The 22150-nt window shown below is 52.9% G+C and overlaps 7 protein-coding genes across 7 annotated transcripts; all 7 read left to right on the plus strand.

Annotated features, from left to right (window-relative positions):
• Nucleotides 1-6265: 6265 nt before the first annotated feature.
• On the plus strand, nucleotides 6266-9862 carry LBRM_08_0010 (putative adaptor complex protein (AP) 3 delta subunit 1; the record flags this gene model as incomplete). The annotated part of the gene is made up of 1 exon (XM_001562013.1): nucleotides 6266-9862. The coding sequence occupies one exon, from the start codon at nucleotides 6266-6268 to the stop codon at nucleotides 9860-9862; it is 3597 nt and encodes a 1198-aa protein (XP_001562063.1).
• Nucleotides 9863-10870: 1008 nt separating this feature from the next.
• On the plus strand, nucleotides 10871-11692 carry LBRM_08_0020 (conserved hypothetical protein; the record flags this gene model as incomplete). The annotated part of the gene is made up of 1 exon (XM_001562014.1): nucleotides 10871-11692. One exon carries the CDS (start codon nucleotides 10871-10873, stop codon nucleotides 11690-11692), a length of 822 nt encoding a protein of 273 aa, XP_001562064.1.
• A 1031-nt stretch (nucleotides 11693-12723) lies between these two features.
• On the plus strand, nucleotides 12724-13371 carry LBRM_08_0030 (putative vesicle-associated membrane protein; the record flags this gene model as incomplete). The annotated part of the gene is made up of 1 exon (XM_001562015.1): nucleotides 12724-13371. The coding sequence occupies one exon, from the start codon at nucleotides 12724-12726 to the stop codon at nucleotides 13369-13371; it is 648 nt and encodes a 215-aa protein (XP_001562065.1).
• Nucleotides 13372-15104: 1733 nt separating this feature from the next.
• Nucleotides 15105-15794, plus strand: LBRM_08_0040 (conserved hypothetical protein; the record flags this gene model as incomplete). Its single annotated transcript, XM_001562016.2, has 1 exon — nucleotides 15105-15794. The coding sequence occupies one exon, from the start codon at nucleotides 15105-15107 to the stop codon at nucleotides 15792-15794; it is 690 nt and encodes a 229-aa protein (XP_001562066.2).
• Nucleotides 15795-16872: 1078 nt separating this feature from the next.
• On the plus strand, nucleotides 16873-17091 carry LBRM_08_0050 (hypothetical protein, unknown function; the record flags this gene model as incomplete). Its single annotated transcript, XM_001562017.1, has 1 exon — nucleotides 16873-17091. The coding sequence occupies one exon, from the start codon at nucleotides 16873-16875 to the stop codon at nucleotides 17089-17091; it is 219 nt and encodes a 72-aa protein (XP_001562067.1).
• A 1533-nt stretch (nucleotides 17092-18624) lies between these two features.
• LBRM_08_0060 (putative phosphoglycerate mutase protein) lies at nucleotides 18625-19182 on the plus strand (the record flags this gene model as incomplete). Its single annotated transcript, XM_001562018.1, has 1 exon — nucleotides 18625-19182. One exon carries the CDS (start codon nucleotides 18625-18627, stop codon nucleotides 19180-19182), a length of 558 nt encoding a protein of 185 aa, XP_001562068.1.
• Nucleotides 19183-19729: 547 nt separating this feature from the next.
• On the plus strand, nucleotides 19730-21619 carry LBRM_08_0070 (conserved hypothetical protein; the record flags this gene model as incomplete). Its single annotated transcript, XM_001562019.1, has 1 exon — nucleotides 19730-21619. The coding sequence occupies one exon, from the start codon at nucleotides 19730-19732 to the stop codon at nucleotides 21617-21619; it is 1890 nt and encodes a 629-aa protein (XP_001562069.1).
• Nucleotides 21620-22150: the final 531 nt, after the last annotated feature.

The following is a 22150-nucleotide window of genomic DNA, read 5'->3' on the forward strand; positions in this document are numbered from 1 at the left end:
TAATTTCTTGAAGACAACAGAGGGCGAGAAGGGAGAAAGATTTGTGGAAGGCAGATGGGTATGGAGAGAGTTTTCGCGACCCCATTGGGAAGCGGCAAGGCAGGCACGCAACCACGACCGCGGCGCCGCGTCATGATTATGCCGCCGGTCCCCTCTACCGCGCTCGGTCGCGTGAGGAGCACATCAAGTCGTCTTGGACTTCTTTCGTGTGCTTTTTCTTATGGCTTGGCACCGGTACCGGGGAAGCCTCCCCCACCGGGTGCCCATTCATTACGGTCAGAGGGCGGCATGCCAAACGGACATGCGGGGAGTCGCCAGAAGAAAGGAAACTAGTCGGTCAGCCGCCGAAAAAACAATCAAGCTACAAGCACCAGCACCAGCGGCGCACGCAGGGACGCACGTACACGAATCCCGGCGGCGCTGCGGTCGGCAAATCTACAAAAACGGAAGCTACAGAACCCGAAGGGATCGCTGGGAACAATCGGGAACCCATGCCGCAGAGGAAACTACAAAGTCAAAACTACAAACGCACCAAAGTAGAAAAACAGGGTGGGCTGAAAAGAAAGGGGAACTGGGTGGATGATGGGCGCGCCCACTCGCTTCCAATCGTGTCGTCCGCGAGGGTCTGTGCTGTCCAAACCCGTTCCCGCACCTGGCTCGTCGCGGTTCCAATTTTTACCTCGCCAACTCCGAGTCTCGGGGCGACGCTGGGTCCGACATCCGCGTAAAACCAGGGCCGAGACCCTGTTTGAAAACGGTGCATCTCGTGCGCCTTCGGGGACGAGTCCCCAGGTGAAGACCGTTAGGGTCCATTCTCAGGGAAGGGAGAAAACAGCTTAGCGCCAGGCGCCTGCCATCAGGAAGGAAAAACAAGAGACAATGAACAATGATTAAAAATGAGAAATTTAAAATGAGAAATCACTTCAAAATTTACCTGAAACGAAAGCCATTCATGTTAGGAAAAAATACAACTCGCAAAAATACAACTCGCCTCCTGCGTTGGTAGGCTCGACATGCGGTTCTTCCACGCCGTGGTCGGCACCCGCACCCTCCCGCGGTTCCCGGAGCACACACACACCTCCGCGGAGGGAAACCGGTTCGCCGTTCTGTGGCCTTCCGGTCCGTTCCGGACATCCGAGAGATTCGTGTCTAGGGTTGGGTGGGTGGGCGTTTTTCCGTCGCTGGCCGCATCAACTCCACTTAGTGTGATTACTATATACATTTGGAGAAGAGATAAAGGGACAAAGGTAAAGAAATAATTCATAGAAACAGATGCAGGTGTACCTATTTGCCGACCTGGGACCCTAATTTCCGATCGGGAAGCATTATGGTACCCAGACGGTCACACATCACAAGTGGAAGTGAGGAGTCGGTTTCCGAGACACACACACTCACTCAGGATTCCTTTTCCACGGATACAAGAAACCGATTCAGCTATCGGTCAAATTTCCCGATCCAACACCACATCCCACCAACCACCCCCCCCCCCCTATAAGGTCAAGTGCCATTCGATTGCCTTTGTGGTTTTACACGCCGCCAATGGAACCCTAACCCTAATGCCACCGTCCTGTGTGATAGGGTGCTCGCGAAGATATGATTTCTTGAAGACAAGTAAAGGGCGAGAAGGGAGAAAGATTTGTGGAAGGCAGATGGGTATGGAACTAATCTTCGCGACCCCATTGGGAAGCGGCAAGGCAGGCACGCAACCACGACCGCGGCGCCGCGTCATGATTATGCCGCCGGTCCCCTCTACCGCGCTCGGTCGCGTGAGGAGCACATCAAGTCGTCTTGGACTTCTTTTGTGTGCTTTTTCTTATGGCTTGGCACCGGTACCGGGGAAGCCTCCCCCACCGGGTGCCCATTCATTACGGTCAGAGGGCGGCATGCCAAACGGACACGCGGGGAGTCGCCAGAAGAAAGGAAACGAGTCGGTCAGCCACCGAAAAAACAATCAAGCTACAAGCGCTAGTTCCAGCGGCGCACGCAGGGACGCACGTACACGAATCCCGGCGGCGCTGCGGTCGCCAAATCTACAAAAACGGAAGCTACAGAACCCGAAGGGATCGCTGGGAACAATCGGGAACCCATGCCGCAGAGGAAACTACAAAGTCAAAACTACAAACGCACAAAAGTAGAAAAACAGGGTGGGCTGAAAAGAAAAGGGGAACTGGGTGGATGATGGGCGCGCCCACTCGCTTCCAATCGTGTCGTCCGCGAGGGTCTGTGCTGTCCAAACCCGTTCCCGCACCTGGCTCGTCGCGGTTCAAGTTTTTACCTCGCCAACTCCGAGTCTCGGGGCGACGCTGGGTCCGACATCCGCGTAAAACGAGGGCCGAGACCCTGTTTGAAAACGGTGCATCTCGTGCGCCTTCGGGGACGAGTCCCCAGGTGAAGACCGTTAGGGTCCATTCTCAGGGAAGGGAGAAAACAGCTTAGCGCCAGGCGCCTGCCATCAGGAAGGAAAAACAAGAGACAATGAACAATGATTAAAAATGAGAAATTAAAATGAGAAATCACTTGAAAAATTATCTGAAACGAAAGCCATTCATGTTAGGAAAAAATACAACTCGCAAAAATACAACTCGCCTCCTGCGTTGGTAAGCTCAACTTGCGGTTCGTCCACGCCGTGGTCGGCACCCGCACCCTCCCGCGGTTCCCGGAGCACACACACACCTCCGCGGAGGGAAACCGGTTCGCCGTTCTGTGGCCTTCCGGTCCGTTCCGGACATCCGAGAGATTCATGTCTAGGGTTGGGTGGGTGGGCGTTTTTCCGTCGCTGGCCGCATGAACTCCACTTAGTGTGGTTACCATATACATTTGGAGAAGAGATAGAGGGACAAAGGTAAAGGAATAATTCATAAGAAACAGATGCAGGATATTTGCCGACCTGGGACCCTAATTTCCGATCGGGAAGCATTATGGTACACAGACGGTCACACATCACAAGTGGAAGTGAGGAGTCGGTTTCCGAGACACACACACTCACTCAGGATTCCTTTTCCACGGATACAAGAAACCGATTTAGCTATCGGTCAAATTTCCCAGATCCAACACCACATCCCACCAACCCCCCCCCCCCCTATAAGGTCAAGTGCCATTCGATTGCCTTTGTGGTTTTACACGCCGCCAATGGAACCCTAACCCTAACCCGTGTACCCCTGCCCTCGCCCTTGGAAGGATTTCCTCGGTACAGTGGGAGAGGGTGTCGCAAGGATAGGAAGGAGTGGTAGAACACGCCTGCATTATTGTTTATGCACGCAGCCAGTGAAGATTAAAAGGCGGCGGGTCGTGGTGGAATAAAAAGAGGCAAACTTAACGCCCCCCTCCGTTTAGCGGAACGTATATTTATTATTGGGAAGAAATGAACCTTGCGAAAACGGGACGTGTGTTAACCGATATGATTATGCAGATGGAGGCGACCTAAGGGAGAGGATGGAACGATATGAAAGTTTCTTCTTTTGGGAATCGTGGAGACTTGTTAATGGAGTTGCATGTCCTTGACTTTTTGCGAGAAGACCTGGATGGAGCCAGCGGATGCTTTTGCGCAGGTTGGGGAATTTTCGGAAGGGTGCTAGAGCCGATGTGGGGCTCCTTTGTTTTTCCTTTCTTTGATGTGAAAGGTGGATTTTAGACTCATCTTGAGGGTCGCCTGTTGGAATTTTGGGTGCGCGGGGGCTTTCCTTAATGGAATCCATCCCTTGTCTGTATTTTTGTTTCGGAAACGTAGTCTTTATTGACATTAGCGCGTTTGTAGCCGTTTTCCTTTGCCTGGAAGCGGCGGGGGGGGGGGGGTACTTTGGCGGGTGACATGGCGCACTGCTCGGCAGGCATCGCGAATGCGCAGGCAGACCTATGCGCAGCACGATGTGCAGTGCAGCGTGTTAGCTGGAGAAACTTGGAAACGGGACACCTGTAAAGTTTTCTGTGGTGTCAAGTGTTTTAGTTTCAGGCTCTTGTCGCGATACTCAGTTTTTTTGGCAGGAAAGCATGCACAAACGGAGAATCTGACGACCGGGCCTTGGCGGGATGTTTTTCGCGGAACAAGTGCCGACACTGCTGAGGTGTATCTTCTGGTGACCAAATGTCGGCGTCACCCCCTCCCCCGGCTTTGCCACGGTGAGAGAAATCCAAGATTTGTTTCGGAAGGACACCGATGCAAATGATGCGCTTGCGGGAACACATGGTTCAAGTGCATCATTTAGGTGGAGAAGTCCCACTTTTCTATTAAGCTTGCGTTGCTGCAGGGGATGACAACACTCTGCTGGTAGCCTCGTCACCGTAGCGGGTTTCACTTGAACTCCTTCGACAAACTGTTCATTGGCAGGAGAAGCTGATGAGACACCCGGGTGCTTTGCGGGTGACGTGGCGACACGTTTTTTAGGAGCCGTTTGTAGGCAACTTCCGGGATGTAGTGATCGGGGGAGCCCTTAACGGAGCTGTGCCTTGCAAAGAGAGTCATGCTCTAAACAGTAGCTGCAGTTGTGCCGCCCTTGTTACATCTGATCAAGATTATCGGAGTATGAGGTTAGTGCGCTATTCATGTCAGCATCTGTGAGGTGTTCGTGTGTGGATTTACTGCCTTTGCTTGTTTCTGCACTGTGTTGACACTGGAGGTATTGCGCATGGTTTGCCGGCACAGAACAGCTACCGTGCCGGTCATGTGCAATTGATTGCCAGGTTTTTTTTTTTTTTTGCAACGGGGCTGTGGACTTTGCAACTCTTGATCATTTTGTAAACAGGGAGTGGCAGAACTGGTGTGAGGGAATAGTCGTGAACCTTTTTTTGTTTTTTTTTTTTCTTCTCGTCATTTATTTTTGTTTGTACTGTTGTTATCTGAGTTATTTGTTTGTGCGAAAAGCAGAACTCTTCCTGCTAGTGAAGCGAGTGAAACAGGTGACGACTTCTGAACTGGGTAGAGCTCTTTTTAGAGCCAGTGTGTAGGCAAGGAGTCACTGATGTTTGGATGTGGATTTTCACATCCTTGAACGTGTGGCTGGTGTCCTATTGTTGCTCTTGGTCTGAGGGAGGCAGGGCTGCAACTTGTAGGTGTTGTTCTTTATGTCAACTGGGATTTTCCTGTATCGTTGATCTTTTGTGGACAAAGGAGTCAGCACTCAAGGTAGATGCTTGAGCATGGCTGCTCGAGTTGCGATAGAGCTCTTAAAAGCAGCGGCCTGAGGTCGTCTACGAGAAACGGCGTCGCGGTTTCTTCTCTGAGCAGATTCATCTAGAGTTGCCGAACGAACAGAGATCCGCTGCTTGATTGCGTCGTGTGTGGCAGAAGTAGAGGCTATTTTGTGCACAGTTATCAAACCGACGGTTGTTGTTTTTTTCGGTCGCTAAAATCTGTGGCCTTACGGCGCACGTGTTTGGTGATGTGTAGTTGGTGCAAGAGGAGTGCTGGCGACATGCGTGTAGGCAATGGGCCGAGTTGTATTGCACCCCTAGAAAAATTTGGGTGATATGCGCATAGGCTGGAAACCAGTGTATTATCGTGTTATGTGTAAGGCAGCTTCTTAAGACTCTTTTGGAGTTTAATGCATAAAGAGTGGTGTTTTTGGGGGGGTTCTCTGTGCAGAACAGCTGGACGACTGTTGTAACTAGGTGAAATGGGCGTGTTATTATCTGCTTGTTTTATTTTACTGAGTGTTGATGGAAGGGGTTGGTAATTTTTTTTTTTTTGCAAGCTTTGTGTAGTGCTTATTGAGGTATGATGGCGATGTTAATGCTCAAAGATGAAACAGGCTTTCTGCGGAGGATCGCTGTGGTGTGGCCTTTAAGGAACTGAATGGTAGTCAATTATTGGGTTATTTCGTTCAAGTATAACCTTTGCAAAATGCGCACCAGTGATAGGTTTGTAGTTGCGCATCCGATGCGTATGGTAGATGATTTTGCATTTGTGAAGTTTTTTATACATTCTCAAGGAGGTACTGCTAATGCGGTTACTCGTTTCTCACCGCCTCTTTCTCTATGTGTTGCAGGTGGCGCAAACTTGCAATCTGTAGGAGGCCAGGACTCCTGTTTCTAACTTAGAGGGACACCTATCAAGACTGAGGTGACTTTTTTCTCTGTGCCAATGATCTTCTGTTTTCTACTTCTCTTATATCCTTTTTTTTTTTTCGATTTACTTCTCTCCGAGAGGCCTTCCGGGAGTTCCTGGACACATATAGGTAAGACAGTTGAAAATCATAGAAAAAAAAAATAAAAATTCTGCGTAAAAAAAAAAAAACTTCCACCAAAGGAAGACAGCACGCCGAGAAAAACAATGTTCATAAAGAATATCATCATCTCCGGCTTCCGCTCGTATCGTGAGCAATCTTTTCCCGATGGCCTTTCCTCAAAAGTAAACGTGCTTGTGGGTAAGAACGGCTCGGGTAAGTCGAATTTTTTTGCCGCTGTTCAATTCGTGCTGAACGAGAAATTCGCGAATTTGAGCGCTCTGGAAAGGAAGGAGTTATTTCACGTTGGCAGTGGGAGGCCGGCGCTCTCTATCTTTGTGGAGATTGTGTTTGACAACTCTGATGGGCGGCTTGTCATTCCGGGCCGTGCGGAGGAGCCGGAGGTGCGGATTCGCCGCACGGTGGGTCTCAAGCAGGATGAGTTTCGCGTGAATGATCGCAGGTTTTCTGCGGCGGACGTTCACCAGCTGTTGGAAAGTGCCGGCTTTTCGTCGAGTAACCCTTACTATGTGGTGGAGCAGGGGAAGATTGTGAGCTTGGTGAACATGAGCGAGGAGGACCGTTACCAGCTCATCAAGGATGTGGCGGGCACAAAGGTGTACGAGGCAAGGCGCGCTGAGAGCGAGCAGATCCTTGCCGAAGCGAAGGGAAAGCAAGCACAGATAGCAGAATCCATCCGGGAACTGGAAAAGCGGCTAAAGGAACTGGAAGACGAGACAGTGGAGCTGAAGCAGTTTAACGTGGCAGATAGAGAGAAGAAGTGCATCGAGTATTGCATTTTTAACGCGGAGGTGGAGGCCGCCAACGAGGCTTTGCGGAAGCTGGAGGAGGAATGGAACAGACAATCGGTGATCTTCAATAAGTCGCACGACGTTGAGGAGTCTTCGGAGGAGAAGATCTCGCAATTCTCGCAGAAAATCGTGGAGATTTCTACTGACATTACGCGTCTTGAAATGGAGCGGACAGCTGTGTCGAAGGACATGGCTGCATTGATGAGTAAGCAGGCTGTTGTGGACCTGGACGCAAGCGAGGCAGCAGGGAAGTGTGCTCGCAACAACCGGGAGCTGGAAGCGCTCGTGAAGGAGGATCGAGAACTGGGCGGCACCCTCCAGAGAGTGGCGACCGACATTGGTAAGAAGCAGGCACTCTTGCGGGAGAGCGAGGAGGCGGCGAACAAAAAGGCCGCGGAGGTCGAGACGCAGCGCAAGGTTCTGGAGCGGTTGCAAGAACGCCGAAACCGGACGAAACTCTTCAAGAACAAAGCGGATCGCGACAAGTGGCTGAAGGCCGAAATGCAGAAGAACGAAGACTTGATCCAAAAATCGCAACAGGAGCTCGATTTGGTTCGTCGCGAAACAGAACGCTTGGACAAGGAGGCGAGCGCTTTAGGGGAGCAGATTTCAGCGCCGACTCTCTCCACTGCTGATGTGGACCAGAGTTTGCGAGACCATGAGCAGCGAAGGAAGGCCGCGCTGAGCAAGCGGGACGAGCTGAACCAGGAGCGACGACGGTTGTGGCAGACGGTGCACGAGCAGGAAAGCGTTGTGCAGCGGCTTGACGAAGCGTCGCGCAGTGCCAAGCACCAGTGGGAGCGGGCCGTTCGTCAAGATGTGCGACAGGGTCTGCTATCGCTTTCTGAGGTTCTTCACGAGTTGAGAAATCCTGAGCTTTCTGCAGCCGTGCATGGACCTCTGATCGACCTTATCCAGGTAATGGAGGGGTACAAAACAGCGGTGGAGATTACGGCGGGAAACACCCTCTTCCATGTTGTCGTGGACTCGTTTGAGGTGGGTTCGACGCTGCTCGCTGAAATGAACAAACGGCGGAAACCTGGCCGTGTCTCTTTTTTTCCGTTGGATACGTGCAATGGAAAGACCGCAGATATTCCGTCGACGCCAGAGTGCGCGCTACTGCTGTCCAAGGTGAAGTACGACACGCGCTTCAAGGGCGTGGTGGCGGAGGTGTTTGGCAGGACGGCTGTTGTTGCCTCGCTGGAAGCGGCGAGCGCGATGGTGCAAAAGCTGCAGTGTGATGTCATCACGGTGGATGGCGACCAGCTGGGACGCAGGGGTGGCATTACGGGTGGCTTCCTCGACAAGCGCAACATGAAGCTTCCTCTTCGGGAGCGCGAGAAGGAGCTGGCGGCGAACCTTTTTGCAGCACGCGCAAAGCTGGACGGCCTGTGCCAAGACGTGGCGACGGTGGAGCAAAGCATCACGGAGGTGCTTAACGAGCTTGAGATGCTTCGCAACCAGAACATGTCAACGGAGCTGGAAGCGGATGCACGGCTGCGTGAGTCACGACTGATAGAGGATCGCCGATCGTGCTTGGCCACTCTGAAGTCCAACTTAGCGGCGACCAAGAAGGCGGTGGAGAGCTCCATCGCTGCGGGCATGGAGACAGTGCGGGAGCTGAAGAGGGAGCTCTCCGACGAGTTCAAGAGCGCATGGACGCCAGAAGAGGAGAAGAGGCTGGAGCAGCTCACAGAAGAAGTGGCTAGTGCTCGTGTGACGTCGTCTGAGCTGCAGGCGAATGCACTGCAGCTGGCAACCGAGGTTCAGCTTCTGGAGGACACCGCGCGGCACGTGGAGCGCCGTAAGGCGGTTGTGGCGGACCGCATCCGGGAGCTGGGGTGGTCAAAACAGGCCGGGAGTATTGCGGATGGAGAACAGGCAGCCGTAAAGGCCGAGTTCGAGCTGCTCTCGCAGCAGTTGCAGAGTATCGACCGTGACTTGGAGCAAGAAGGTCGCGAGCGCGAGAGGCTTCAGTCGCAGCTCGATGCGCTGACGTCGAAGCGGCTTGGCACAGTGAGGAGCTTGCAGGAGCGCAAGGACGTGGCAGACAGGACGGAAATGCAGCGGAGTTTGCTGGTGCAGCGACGCGATGAGGCACTGCAAAAGATCCGGCAGCTGGGAGTGCTGCCGCAAGGAGTTGCCAAGTTCGAGTCAGCCTCCCTAGGGAAGCTCATGTACCACTTGAAAGCAGTAAACGAGCAGCTGAAGGGCCTGTCGCACGTGAACCGCAAGGCGCTTGACCAGCACGCGGCCCTCCTGGAGACTATGAAAGAACTTACGTCGCAGAAGGAGACACTGACCAAGGAGCTGGACAGCATTCACGTGTTGATGGAGCACTTGGATTCGAAGAAGGAAGAGGCGATTGAGCGCACCTACAAGCAGGTTCAGTACCAATTCGAGGAGGTGTTCAAGCAACTCGTTGGCGTCGAGAGCTGCTCTGCAGAGCTGCAGCTGGTGGCGCCTGCCGTGTCGAACAAGAAGGAGGACCCGTACACTGGCGCACGTATCAAGGTGTCGTTTGGTCTCGGCAACCCTGTCAGCCACCTGGACCAACTCAGCGGCGGGCAGAAGTCTTTGGTCGCCTTGGCGCTCATCTTTGCTATCCAGCGCTGCGACCCTGCGCCGTTCTACCTCTTTGACGAGATTGACGCCGCTCTGGATGCGGAGTACCGCACTTCTGTTGCGAAGATGATGGCACGCCAGTCCGATGAGTGCCAGTTCATTGTGGCGACCTTCAAGACGGAGCTCCTGGACGTGGCAGACAAAGTGCTTGGCATTTTCTTTCACAACAAAATGAGCCGCATCCAGACCATCTCGGGTGAAGAAGGTGTGAGGCTGCTGAAGCAGGTAGCACTCGAGGACCGCAAGCGGACTCGCGAAGGCAACTAGCTGCTTCTTGCCGTGCTGAATAGTAGCGGCTCTGCGCAATACGAATACCACAAAAGCCCCCGATAAGGTCGAGTGCATCGACGACAGCAAGAATGGCGCTGTTTTTTGTACGGCATGTGTGCGTACATACGTGTGGTTTGGCCAGCTTTTCAGGAGCCACCTCTTTTTTGTGTGCTGTGGCGCTCGGCGTGCTTCCCTGGATGTTCTCACGCTTCACTGATTCTGGAGTGTGACTGTAGCATGCACAGATATACACACGTACGGGAGCCATTGGCTCATAGAATAACAGAAACGATCTTTTTTTTTTACCAGCACGTCTCTCTGTGTACGTGGAGTGGTGTGCATTCATAGAAGATATCAGCTCAGATTCCATAGATTGCTGTCTTATTGTATCTGGTTTTGCTCATTTTCAGCTGTGTGCTGGTCTTTCTCTCTGTGTGTCCCTCAGACGCTGCGTGAGCAGCGTATCGGAAGGAGACACATTTTTTTCGCTTTTCAGTAGCATGCGTCCGTTGGAGAGGGATGTACATTTTTTTTGCACCACCACACGTAGCTCAGCGCTCGCTTCTTTGACATGACATGAAAGGTAAAAAGATAAAAAAAAAAAACACAGGAAACGGACGTGATTGTAGTCCACAGCTGTGCCGTTCAGTTGTGCTACTCTAGTTTCTGCTTGCATAGGGGGATATTGTATGGCGTGCGCCGCACGGCTTTGCCGCGTTGATGATGCTATAGGCGCCAACAGGACTGATAGCAGTGATCTCTCCTTCTCTCTATCTACGCGTGCATTTCGCATGTCATGCGGAGAGATTTTGAAAGTCCTGTTTTCTTGTCTTCCACTGAACACGCCATGACTCTCCTACTCCATCGCTGCGCTCAGCCTTCACGTTCATAGAGTGGCGGCCATTGCACTCAGCTGGGTGGCTGAACACACGCAGACCTTCTACATCTCGGACTCTGGACTCTGGGACAGGTCACGGCGCCTTCAGTCATAAGTGTATCATTGCGATGAGCGAGTTTGTCGGTGATGTAGTTGGCGCAGATGCCTCACTGCAGGGACCTCTCGTAAATGCACCACGCAAGAGATACCGCGAGGAGAATTACGCGATAGACGCCAACCTTCGGCGCGTGCCCCAGCATGTGCGTGTGCAGGTGGCATGTAAAAATACCACCTGCTTCGTTTCGCTTCGCGGACACGTCCTGGATGCGCAGGGGCGGTTCAACTCGGTTGAGTTCCCTGGTTTAGCCTTTTTCTACAACCCTGTGGTGGCGTGCGTTGCCTCTGGGACCATCACGCTGCATTTTGACAGCAGCAACACTGTCACTGAGCGAATCCTGCACGAGCATTGGCGACCCCCGTGCCCCATTCACGGACCATTCCGCTGCGCTTGCTACACCATGCACAAGGTGGCAGATGAAGTTGCTCAGCTGCTTCGCGAGATCTTTTGTCAGGACGCACCGTTCGACGTTTCGATCGACTGCCTCCGACCCTATCCGCACATTCGCATTGACAGCCAGACAAGGACGTGGTCCTTATCGCTGGTAGGTTTACCGCTTCCCCCCAAGGCATTTGGGCCATTTCCGCTTGGCACCATCACATCTCCTCAGTCTATCAAGAACCACTGGTTTCTGTACCGTGAAAAGAGCAGGGTTGTAGACTCCGCCTGCATAATGTGCGGGAGTGGGTCGGTGATGGAATGCGCCAGGTGTCTGTGTCTTCTGTGTACGGGCTGCGTGGAGCAATGCGGCGCTTGTGGGCGCTACATCTGCCGTGGCTGCTCTAGCGCTGGTGAAAGCGGAATGACCATCTGCTACAGCTGCCCCCTCTAAAGGTCACCATGACAGGAGTGTGGCATCAGGCTTGGAAAGGGTACGCTGTCAGGGTTTTGTCGCTTTGCTGCAGTAACTCAGCACTGACGTGACATCGCTACCTTTGCCCTACCTGTAGCACTTACAGAGACATAGAGAACGAACTCCACATGGAGTGGGAGAATAGCGCTTTTAGCTCGTACGTGGCTAGCGAAGTATATCCAGTATGCGTTTGCTACATCGATGATAGCGGAGCCGCCTTAGCGGACAGCCGTCCATTTAGCGCATCTTTTAGGATGTCGTAAGAAAATCACTTTGATGGCATGCTCTCACGGGAGGTGCCAGCTGCTTGGCACTGCAACTGGGCAAGTGTGTTACGCGCATCTGCAGAAGAGATGCGACTGAAGAGAGTTTTGGCCGCCTTCGTCTGTACTCACTCTTCCCTTCTTTTAACTTGGTTGTATGGAGGGAATACGTGTGCTGTGTGCACCGGTGGGCACGCTGATGCGACATCATTTTTTTTCCGCTGTTACTGCCATCGAAACCAATACTCCGCTCTACTGCACTTATCGGTGGCGCGTTCTGGCCTCTGTCTTGCAGGCTGAGGTGCAAATGGAGGGCATCGTGGCAGAGTAAGTGTGACTACTGATGCCGAGCAGATTGCTTATCTGTATGTCTTATCGGTTATACAGACAAAGCAGGGAAGCAATCTCCTCCTTTTCGTATCTTGCAACTGGGGCCCCACCTCCGTGTCTTCCCTCTGCCGTTCTGTTTCCTTCCCATGCTCACTGCGCCGCACGCTCCGTCCTTTCCAGTGGCTTATCCGTCTGTTAGCGACACTCCCTATCACCATAGCTGTCTCAAAGCTCCCTGTACCCTCCCTGATCTCAGTATACACCTGCACCTTTCTTCTTTCTGTTGTTCCTCTCTCATTTCTCTCCTATTGCGTGGGCGTTTGGCTGACACAGCACTACACGAGCGACGCTATCACAGTTTCCGTCCTTACCGCTTTTTTTTTTTTTGCAACCGTCCTACTCTTGAATCGAAGCAGGATGCCGATCAAGTACAGCTGCGTGAATGATGAGATGAGGCTTCTGGCCGAGCATCCGGCTGGCGAGCAGTCGAAGCTTGCCGAGACGATGCAGAAGGTCATCGCTACTGTCCCGCCCAAGGAGTACCGCCATAAGACGATCGAGGACAAGGATGGTGGCGTCAACTATAACTACATCAGCAACGGCGAGGGGTGCATCGTGGCATGCGTGACAACAAGTGACATGCGTATGCGTACCGTCTTCGCGTTCCTAGAAGCTGTCGAACCACTTGTTCGAGGGAATGTCGGTTCACAGGGATCTGAGTTACGCAATGGAAAGAAGCTACTACAGCAGAAGATGGAGTTCTACAACAACCCCCAGAACGATAAGATCACCGCGCTGAACGATGATATCAATCAGGTAGTGGATGTCATGATAGACAACATGGACAAGGTGCTAGCGCGTGGTGACCGTATCGACACGCTGCACGAAAAATCCTCAACTCTGGCGGATCAGGCGCAGCAATTCCAGCGGCGCTCGACGGAGCTAAAGCGGAACCTGTGCATGAAGAATCTGAAGCTCACCCTGATGATTGCCGGTGCCGTGATTGTAATGCTCATCATCATTGTTCTGATCGCTTGCAAGCCCAACTTTTCGCGCTGCCGTTAAGTGTGAGCAGCAGTGTCTCCCTGCAGGAGACCACGACTGCAGGCTCACGGCAGGGCTCAAACACTGTGAAATTGGACTAGGCGGTTGTGGCTTTCTGACCTCCCTTGCGAAGTGGAATGTGGGTTTGAATCGTTCTGAACGGAACTATACAGTGGTCTGCACTTTGAGCTTACCGATTCAGTGTGCTGTATGCTTACTTTGATACAGCGCGGGGGGATGGGAGTGGAGGTGAGGGCCTTCTGTCATTGAGGGTTGAAGCCCTTGAACAGTGAGGAGGACGAAACAGAGAGGAAAAGGGCAAGTCGTCGAGGGGAGGTAAATGACGAAGAACAGGCACGGATGAAGACGACATATTTCAGCTCTCTATTCTGCCCGATGGGTGTATTGGGTTTTTGGTCCTGGTGAAGGGAAGCGAGGAGTACTGAAGCTTATCTTTCTGCTGTTGTGAAATATATTTTTTTTTGCATTGCTTTTGCGTTCTCTCTATGCTTCTTTTTTTTTTTACGTTCTCTATGTCCTTTACCCACGTCAGCTCTTCCCTCTCTGATTTGCTGGGAGTTTCAGTACTGCCCCGCTTCTTCTGCCTCTTGTGCTGTTTCTCTTTCTTCTGTTCTGTTCTCTTTCTCTTTTTGCGGTTGCTTTGCTTCACTTACGTTTCCACGTATGGGTGCCCTCAGCTGTTCCGGGAATGAAATCGTGTGCTGCTATGCGGGCGCGTTCGGGGTCGCGTGATTCTGGACAGAATGGTGACTACAAGACTAGGAATGACGTCTTGCGATACTCTTTTTCTGTGTTTCTATAGTAGGGCCTTCACGCACGGAAAGAGCGATTTGCTGAGGTAAGTTTGCTTGGAACAGAAAAGAGTTGCTCTCTTAGAACGCAGTCGGTTTGCTTCGTGCCGGTGTTTGTCTCTGTGTGGGATTTTCTTTTCGTTGTGGTGGATCGTCATGCGCTGTTTGCGATGTGGAAGATGGTAAATGAGATAGTGTGTTTGTGCGCCGGTTGCTGCCGTCGAAGCTTTTTTGATGAGTGCTGCTGTAGAGATCGAGCATGCCGGCTGTTTCAGCCATGAGGTGTGTTGCTTTTTGATTCACGGTTTCTGGGGGACTGCTTCAAGCAACCTGCTCGACTACGGGACTCTGGAGGCGCTGCACTCTGAGCAGGGGTGTACTTTTCGGAGGTGCCAATGGTAACTCTGCCCTTAGTAGCAGCGTTTCCCTTTCACTTCTGGTGTGAGGGGCTCTCTTCGAGTACGCAGGTCATGAGGAGGTTTGAAAGGGGGGAGGCGACAGCCGTATGCCAATGGTAATGTGATGTGCCTGTTCACTCGGTTGCCTTCCCTTTAGAAGCCGCATTCCTGGCGCCAGCAACAGAAAGGCGCTTGATCGAGAAACAAAAAAAATGAATTCCCTTCTTCCATAATCACAGGCGCGCTCCTTTGCTTCTTTTCCGCTCTCATGCGCACATATGCATAGTTTTTTGTGTGCGTTTAGGTCGAGTCTTTTTTTTTGTCCCTCAACTCCCCCACATATTCCTCACAGCTACAGTATACCCTCACGCATCGCACTGGTGAAGCAAGGGCCTGTGTCAACGAGCGCAGCTCGCTTGCCTTTTTTTAGCAGGGCTAAACAGAAAAATCATCGGAAGATGAGGAACGAAAGAATCGACTTTTTTGTGTTGCAAATTCGGCTGACGACGTTACATCCTTAAACCACTCCTACGATCATAGGGAGATGGACTTGACAGACAACTCGATGTGGACGCTTGTCGAGGAGGCCGTCATTGAAGACAGGGGTGAGGACGAGGAGGAGGTTCTGGCCCAAATGGTCCGTTCGTATCTAGCGCGGAGAGGCCTAACCGACACTCTCGCCGCTTTCGACGAGGAGCACCAGTCTTACTGGAGTTCTTCAAAACACCCCTACAAGGGATCTCCGGACGCATCCAAGCCAGCAGCGAGTGGGGAAGTAGCAGATCTAATGCTGGCAGCCGATCACCCTAATGTGAACTATGCTGCCTCTCTGGATGAGGCTAGTGGTGGGATGGACAAGCGCAAGGTGGCGCAACTTCTTTGTCTGCAGGAGAGATACGAGGCAGCGGCGGCGCTGATGGCGCCTTCCTCGCTTGCGCGCATTCGTCTCCTATGCATTCAGGCACAGAGTCTAGAGGATACTGTTGCTGCTGTGTTTTACCTGGCGACTCATGTCGCACCGCTCGTGCCGTTCTGCACCGATCCTACGATGGGCCACAGGGTGTACACAGCTGCGTTGAGTAATTTGCTGAGTCCGTGCCGTGAGAGGTCAATTCCTGACGCAGAGGCGCTTGCTAGGGAGGTGAACGACGAGCTTTGCGGCCGTGAGCAGCGCAGTAGTCTTCACGTGTTGTTTAATTGGGCTTACTGGCAGGAAACGTCGCATACCATCTGAGGTGCTAAAGCGTGTCTGTGCGACGGAATGCCGGGCGACTTTGCGCTGCAGGCGTCTGCACTCCAAGCATCGAATTTACTTCTCTCATTCATAGCAGACAAATGTTTCTCTCCCCCTACTTTTGGGAGGTGATGTGACAACAACGTAGTCACTGCTGTCCACGCTGTTTATTCGCTTTGCTGTAGTGCTGTCTTTTTTTTGCGTCCTGCATCCGGCGTTCTGTACCTGGAAGTGGCAGTACAACAAGTCATAAGAGGGGAAGGTCCAGAGCTAGGCATCCAAGCCAGACATGTACGCGATCTTCTCCTCTCTTCGCTTTTCTCTTCGTATGCCGAGTGACGTAGGTGTGACGACCCTGCATGCCCTATTCCCCACTTCCTGCCACTGCATCGTTCGAGGTCTCACTCTTTTGCGCTGCTGGATTCCTGTTTCTTGACGGCACCCTCTCCCCCTCACCTCCCCCCACACCCAGAAGAAAAGGAACGAATGTGTGCAAGTAGCATGCTTTTAGCTGTGGGCTTTCTCTGTATTCGCAGCTTGTGGCAAATGACGTGTGCCCCGAGAGGATGACTGAAGCTCCTCGGCTATGCATGCCGTGGATCCTGCAATCATATGGGCGCGCGGCGTGGTGAGGGAACCTATTCGGATGGCTAAACTAGGGGCCATGGGGAACGATTGCAATGTCTCCGACTGCTTAAGCCACCGCCCGTCTCCGGTGATGTGACCTTCCCCGTAACACCGCTCTTAGACACGGTCACCCTCCTATGGGCGGTACTCTCTCCTTCTTGATCGTTTGGGTCTTTTGTCTCTCCGTGTTTTCTCTGGCCTTAATACTCTACACTGGTGGTGAGCGTACGTGCGTGTGTGTGGCTTCGTGCTCTCCTCGTTCTCTGTACGACGGGGACAATACTCTGCACTGTATTTGCTTATTGGCTTTTCCCTCCTTGCGCTCCGCGATTGGGCAGTGTGTCACTCGTGTCTGAGGCGTTCTTCTCGCTTTTAGGCTCTCATACTCTCTCCACCAAATTAGTATTCGCGTGGTTTTCTTAACTCGCAGTCGAGCTTCCGCATCTCCATCATGGCGTCTTTTAAGGAACTGAACGACCGCCTGACGAAGCAGTCGTACGTGTCTGGCTACACCCCAAGCACCGACGATGAAAAGCTCTTTCGCGAGATCTTTGGCGACAATGCAAACGTAGTTCAGTGGGCTGCGCGCATGGCGACGTACTACCCTAGCGAGCGCGCTAATATGCAGCGCCTACCTGTTGAGTCGGAAGACTCCTCGGAAATGAAGTAGGATGATTGGTGTGGCTTTTGCACATGTGCCGAGTAGAATAACGCCTGGTTGTGTGCGTTAGCAGCTGCCTCGTCATTGTGTTGTGCGACAGCAGCTACACCTCCAGTCGGAGAGGGCAGTGTGCGAGACAAGAGGTTCCAAAGGCCATTATCGATGCGTTTAGCTTCTCGCTTGCACGTGAGTCTGTCCGGTGGCGTCTAAGGCTGCAGCACGCGTGCGCGCACCCACGCTTCCCAGTTGACGAAATGCAAAACCGACGCCGTGTTCTCTACGTGTTTATTTTTGTATTTTTTTCTGTTGTTGTGCGGTGACAGCTCCTGTGATGTTGTATGTGTGTGTGTGTGTGTGTGTGTGTGTGTGTGTGTGTGTGGCTCAATTTCAACCTCTTCCTCTCTCGGTTTTCTCGATCAATGTCACTCAACGGCCTGTAGGTGCCCTTTTCATTCTCAATGCAACTATCCATAACGAGAAGCCTACAGTTCTAGCTGCTCGTAAAGCGGCGGTGGGTGATGAGCGGGACACGCGGGTGGTGCTTCACTTTCGCCTTTAATCCCTTCCCCCGAAAGAGAAGCGACTCCTACCGTGGTATTCGTTTACTCTCGGTGAGGTTGTCGAAAAGGAGACTCGAATAGTTATGGGTCCCGACACGATTGCAGCGTGTTCGTTTGGGTTCATCGGTGCGCAGGCAGTGAATGGTGTGCCACCACCTATTGCTGCTTGACTGCCAACTTGCCAACAAAAGTTGTATTTTCTTTTTTTTTTCGCTTGCCGCTTCCTCTCGTTGTCCTTTACTCTCTGTCCCTCTTTCAAATGCTCCTATCGTTACAGTACTGTGCATCGCAATCCTTTTCCCTACAACGCCACGAGACTACATCTCTCGTCATACTACACCTGGTGCTCCGCATTGTTGTCTTTAGCCGCTGGGGACTCAAGGGAGAATGTCTCAGTGTGCATGTGATATGTTTGTGACTGGTATGGCCTGCGCTGAACTGATGTGCAGCTTTCGCCGAATGCACGCTCATCACTCATAGCTGCTTTCGTATAGAACTGCCCTAGACGTCCGTCTACGCACGCAAACAAGTGCCTGTGCCTATATGCCGGTGCGTGGGTTCTTCAGTCCACACTCGGCGGTGGTGCTTTTTGGTGCCATTGCGGTAAATCTAACCAGAATTCATTATTTGGACGTGGGCTGCGTCTCGTCCGCAGCCAGAATCTATTGGACTGCTTCACAATACTACTATTACGAAAATGTGGTTGTGTGTGTAGCGCGCCCACCAGTTTTTCGAAGGCTTCGTCTTGTATTCATCCAACGGCGAATGTCGGTTGACAAAGTCTTCCCCCGTGCCCACGGCCACTGTCGTTTGTCCCACGCCCCGCCGCTTTCTTCTCCCCTCTTCGCTCTTCCCCATCCCTCTTCTGTGATTACTGTTATCTGTCTCCTTTGCCCAATCGTCTTTTTTCCCTTAAACGAAACATGCGCCTCAGTACAGCTATTCCACACGCAAAGCCATAGAGGTCGTTTAATGAGTCATCATGGCCTACATTCACATTTGCCGCCATGGTCAGGATATGGACAACGCGCACGGCATTTTGAATGGACACCGAAACGAGCCGCTCTCTGATCTCGGTCGTAGTCAAGCTGTAACGGTTGCCAACAAGATCAAAGAGAGCGGTGTCAACTACAGCATCATCTACTCCTCCCCGCTGCAGCGCGCTCTTGACACGGCGTCGGTGATTGGTGCCGCGGTGGGCGTGCAGGTGCAGGTGCGTGCTGACCTAATCGAACGCGACTTCGGCGTCTTGTCAGGAAAGCCGTACAGCGACATATCCAAGTACGCCGGCGATAAGCTGCTACAAGGAGACAAAGTTCTGTACTTTCTGGAAGTTGAGGGCTGTGAAAATTTCGACCAGTGCTACAAACGGGCTCAGGGTGTGCTGGCGGATGTGAATGCGATGCACGCTGGTGAGCACGTCCTGCTCGTCTGTCATGGTGACATTGGGAAGATGTTGCAAGCGGCACATGCCAAGGTGGAATGGCAGGAAGGACTTCGGCTCCCCTATTTTGTCAACACCGAGGTGATTGAGCTATAGAGTTGTTGTCGACTGCTTTGATGCTCACATACATGTGTGTGTCTACGGGCGTGGTTGCATTGACACAAAGAAGAATAAGACAGTAAAACGAACTCTGGTAGTGACGGAAATCTGTTTCTCCTTGCGCACTGCTGGAGAGAGAGGAAAGGACTGCTGGCACTAGCAGTAGTGACTCTGAGGATCTATTTCTGCTTTTCTTGGTGCCACACTCTCATGGTGTTTGGCTGTTCAGTCGTTTTACACCGCATGGCTGTGCCTATGCCCAGCCTCTGATGTGGATGAGTGAGATATGGACTTTGCAGCACACTCGCCATCATTGCCGTTTTCTCTTCTTCCTCGTCTTCCCCGTTGGCTGCCAAATCCTCGTATGGTACCTAAAGGACTTCACGCTGAATCACAGCTTGTCACAACCTTTGTTGTGCAGCACCCAACAACGGAGGTGCAAAACTCAGGTTTTTGTGGGGACTCGTGTGGTCTCTCTCTTAGGCGTGCTCTAGACGCGTCGCTCTCGTTCTTGTTTCGTGCTGCACTCAGAACGCTGCACGACATGCCGCCAAAGCGGTGGGCAAAGCCGAACCAGAAGGGCGCATATGGCGAGAATGCCTGTACGCCTGACGCAGTGCTGCAGTTTATATGCAATGGGATCCGCAGTGACAATTTCCTAGGTCTCTCGGAAGCGGAGCTAACTGGAATGGCAACTGAGTTAATGCACGTAAAGACGCGCGCGGAGGTGGCGGAGTGGGCTAAGACGCTGATGCTATCCGAGGCCTTTGCCGCGGAGGTGACTAAGCGGCGAGAGCAGTCGGGGCCAGCTTTTGAGGGTGAGATTGTTCCCAACACACCGTCCTGCTTGTCTGCGTCGACCGCGGGAGGTGAGGGTGGTACGCTGAATGCAACGAAGCGCGTCACCGGAGCTTCGAAGCGATCCAAACGCGGAGTTAATGTCAATCATCTCCCAAAGACAAGCAGCGCCACCGAGGCACTTAGGCCAGGTCGTTTTGAGTGCGGATGCTTTGCCACTGTCCACAACCTGCGTGGAAGCTGTGCCAACTGCGGCCGGATCATCTGCGAGCAGGAGGCAGATGAGGTATGTTACGCTTGTGGACTGGAGCCATCCCGATGCATCGCGTATGAGATCTCGGTCCAGGAAGGCAGGCTGAGCGAGGCGGCGCAGCAGCGCAATCAGGCGGACTACAAAACAGCTGTGGAACAACGGGACCGCTTGCTGGAGTACGCTCAGAATCGCGCGAAGCGAACTACTGTCATCGACGACCAGTCAGCCACGCTGTTCTCGCCGCAGAGTGCGTGGTTGTTGCCAGAGGAGCGCCGAGCAGCTGAGAAGTCTGCCGCGGAAATTGAGCGGCAGCACAACATCGAGCTCATGCACCGCCAGCGCGGCACCTACCAGGTGCACATGGAGTTTGTGTCGCAGAACCTGCCGCTGGGGGCGCGGAAAGAAAATTCCGGAGGCATGGACGCCGTTCCCGGTGTCGCGGAGGCTGCTGCGGAGGACGAGGAGACGGGAGGAGCGGGTGAAATAGTCGTACCCACTGGGGCAGAGCCGCTACCGTCGTTGTTGCATAAAATCTGGTACAGCCCCGACGGCAGGCGAGTCGAGTCAGAGCCTAGTGGCAAGAGGGACAAGAACGGAGGCGGACGTTGCAGCAGCGTTGTAGACGTAAACTTGCCAGGGCAGGAGGGGACGTCGGTGCCTCTGACATCACGACCAACGCAGCGCCATTTTGACGATGTGTCTCGACGAGTACAGCAGCACTACTTTGAAGACGACGTGGAGGTGTTTGCTGCGGAAGCAGAGGAGGCGGAGAGGGCAAAATTGGAGCTCATTGTTGTGCCTCAAGCGCTACTCACGGAGGAGAAGGGTTCAGCAATGGAGTACGACACCGAAGCCACCAATGCCTCCCTCGACCCGGAGCTCGTGAATCGGTCTGCTGCTACGCTGTCCTCTCGCTTTGCTGTGACAACCATTATGCGCAATGCAGATGATGGCATTTGCTTGTCCATGCACCAGCCGTGGGCAAGCCTGCTCGTGGCTGGTATAAAACGACATGAAGGTCGCGTGTGGGGGACCACGTATCGAGGTCGTCTGTGGATTCACGCGACCTCGTCGAAGCCTACCAACGTGGAGGAGGTAGAGGCGTATTACTCGAAGTTTGTGGCCCCAGGTCAAGTGCTCCCAAAGCACTACCCTACCAAGGTACTCCTTGGGTACGTCTATGTAACGGACTGCCTTGATCGAGAGGCATACGAGGCCGCGTTTAAGCCGGCGGAGCGCCAAGAGGAGTCACCGTACTCTTTCATTTGTGTGGAGCCAAAGGTGCTACCTTTTCCATTGCCCATGAACGGCAGCCATAAGCTGTTCACCCTTGAGCACCGCGTACACACCGCTGCACGAAAGCAGCTGGGTGAAGCGTATTGAGGGTGTGCAGGTGAGGGGTGCGGGCCGTTGTATTGGGCAGGCAAACGCGGCCAGGTGGGGTGCACGTGTAGCGGGACTTTGGGTGTTTCGCTTTTAGTCCCTCGACGCCGTGCTCTTTGTGAGTTTTGTCTCTTATGTGATGTGTTGAGCTGATACCGCGGGTGCGAGCGTCGTGTTTCCACTTTGTGTCATCTCACTTTGGGTTACAGGAAAGGCGAGTGCTTTCTGTCTGCAATGCACCCTAATGTTACACCCAGCGGGTGAAAGTCTGTTGTGTCTAGGGGGTGGAGCAAGGCCTACGCCATGCACTCTGCGGGCCTTTTGGTCTGTCGTCGAAGCTCCAAAGGGATGACCAACACCGATTTGCGCTTGTCCTTAGTCCATCAGAACGGCTTCGTTGCTCGTAAAGGGATGTGCTGTGCGTGAAGAGGTTGACATGTACTTGCCGGGTGTTTCAGTCGGTCTTGAGAGGTGGGGAACAAAGAGTGGAATGTATCACCATCATTGCTGTTGCTGGCTTCTTATCGTCTT

Source organism: Leishmania braziliensis, chromosome 8, assembly GCF_000002845.2.
Source record: "Leishmania braziliensis MHOM/BR/75/M2904 complete genome, chromosome 8".
NCBI lineage: Eukaryota > Euglenozoa > Kinetoplastea > Trypanosomatida > Trypanosomatidae > Leishmania > Leishmania braziliensis.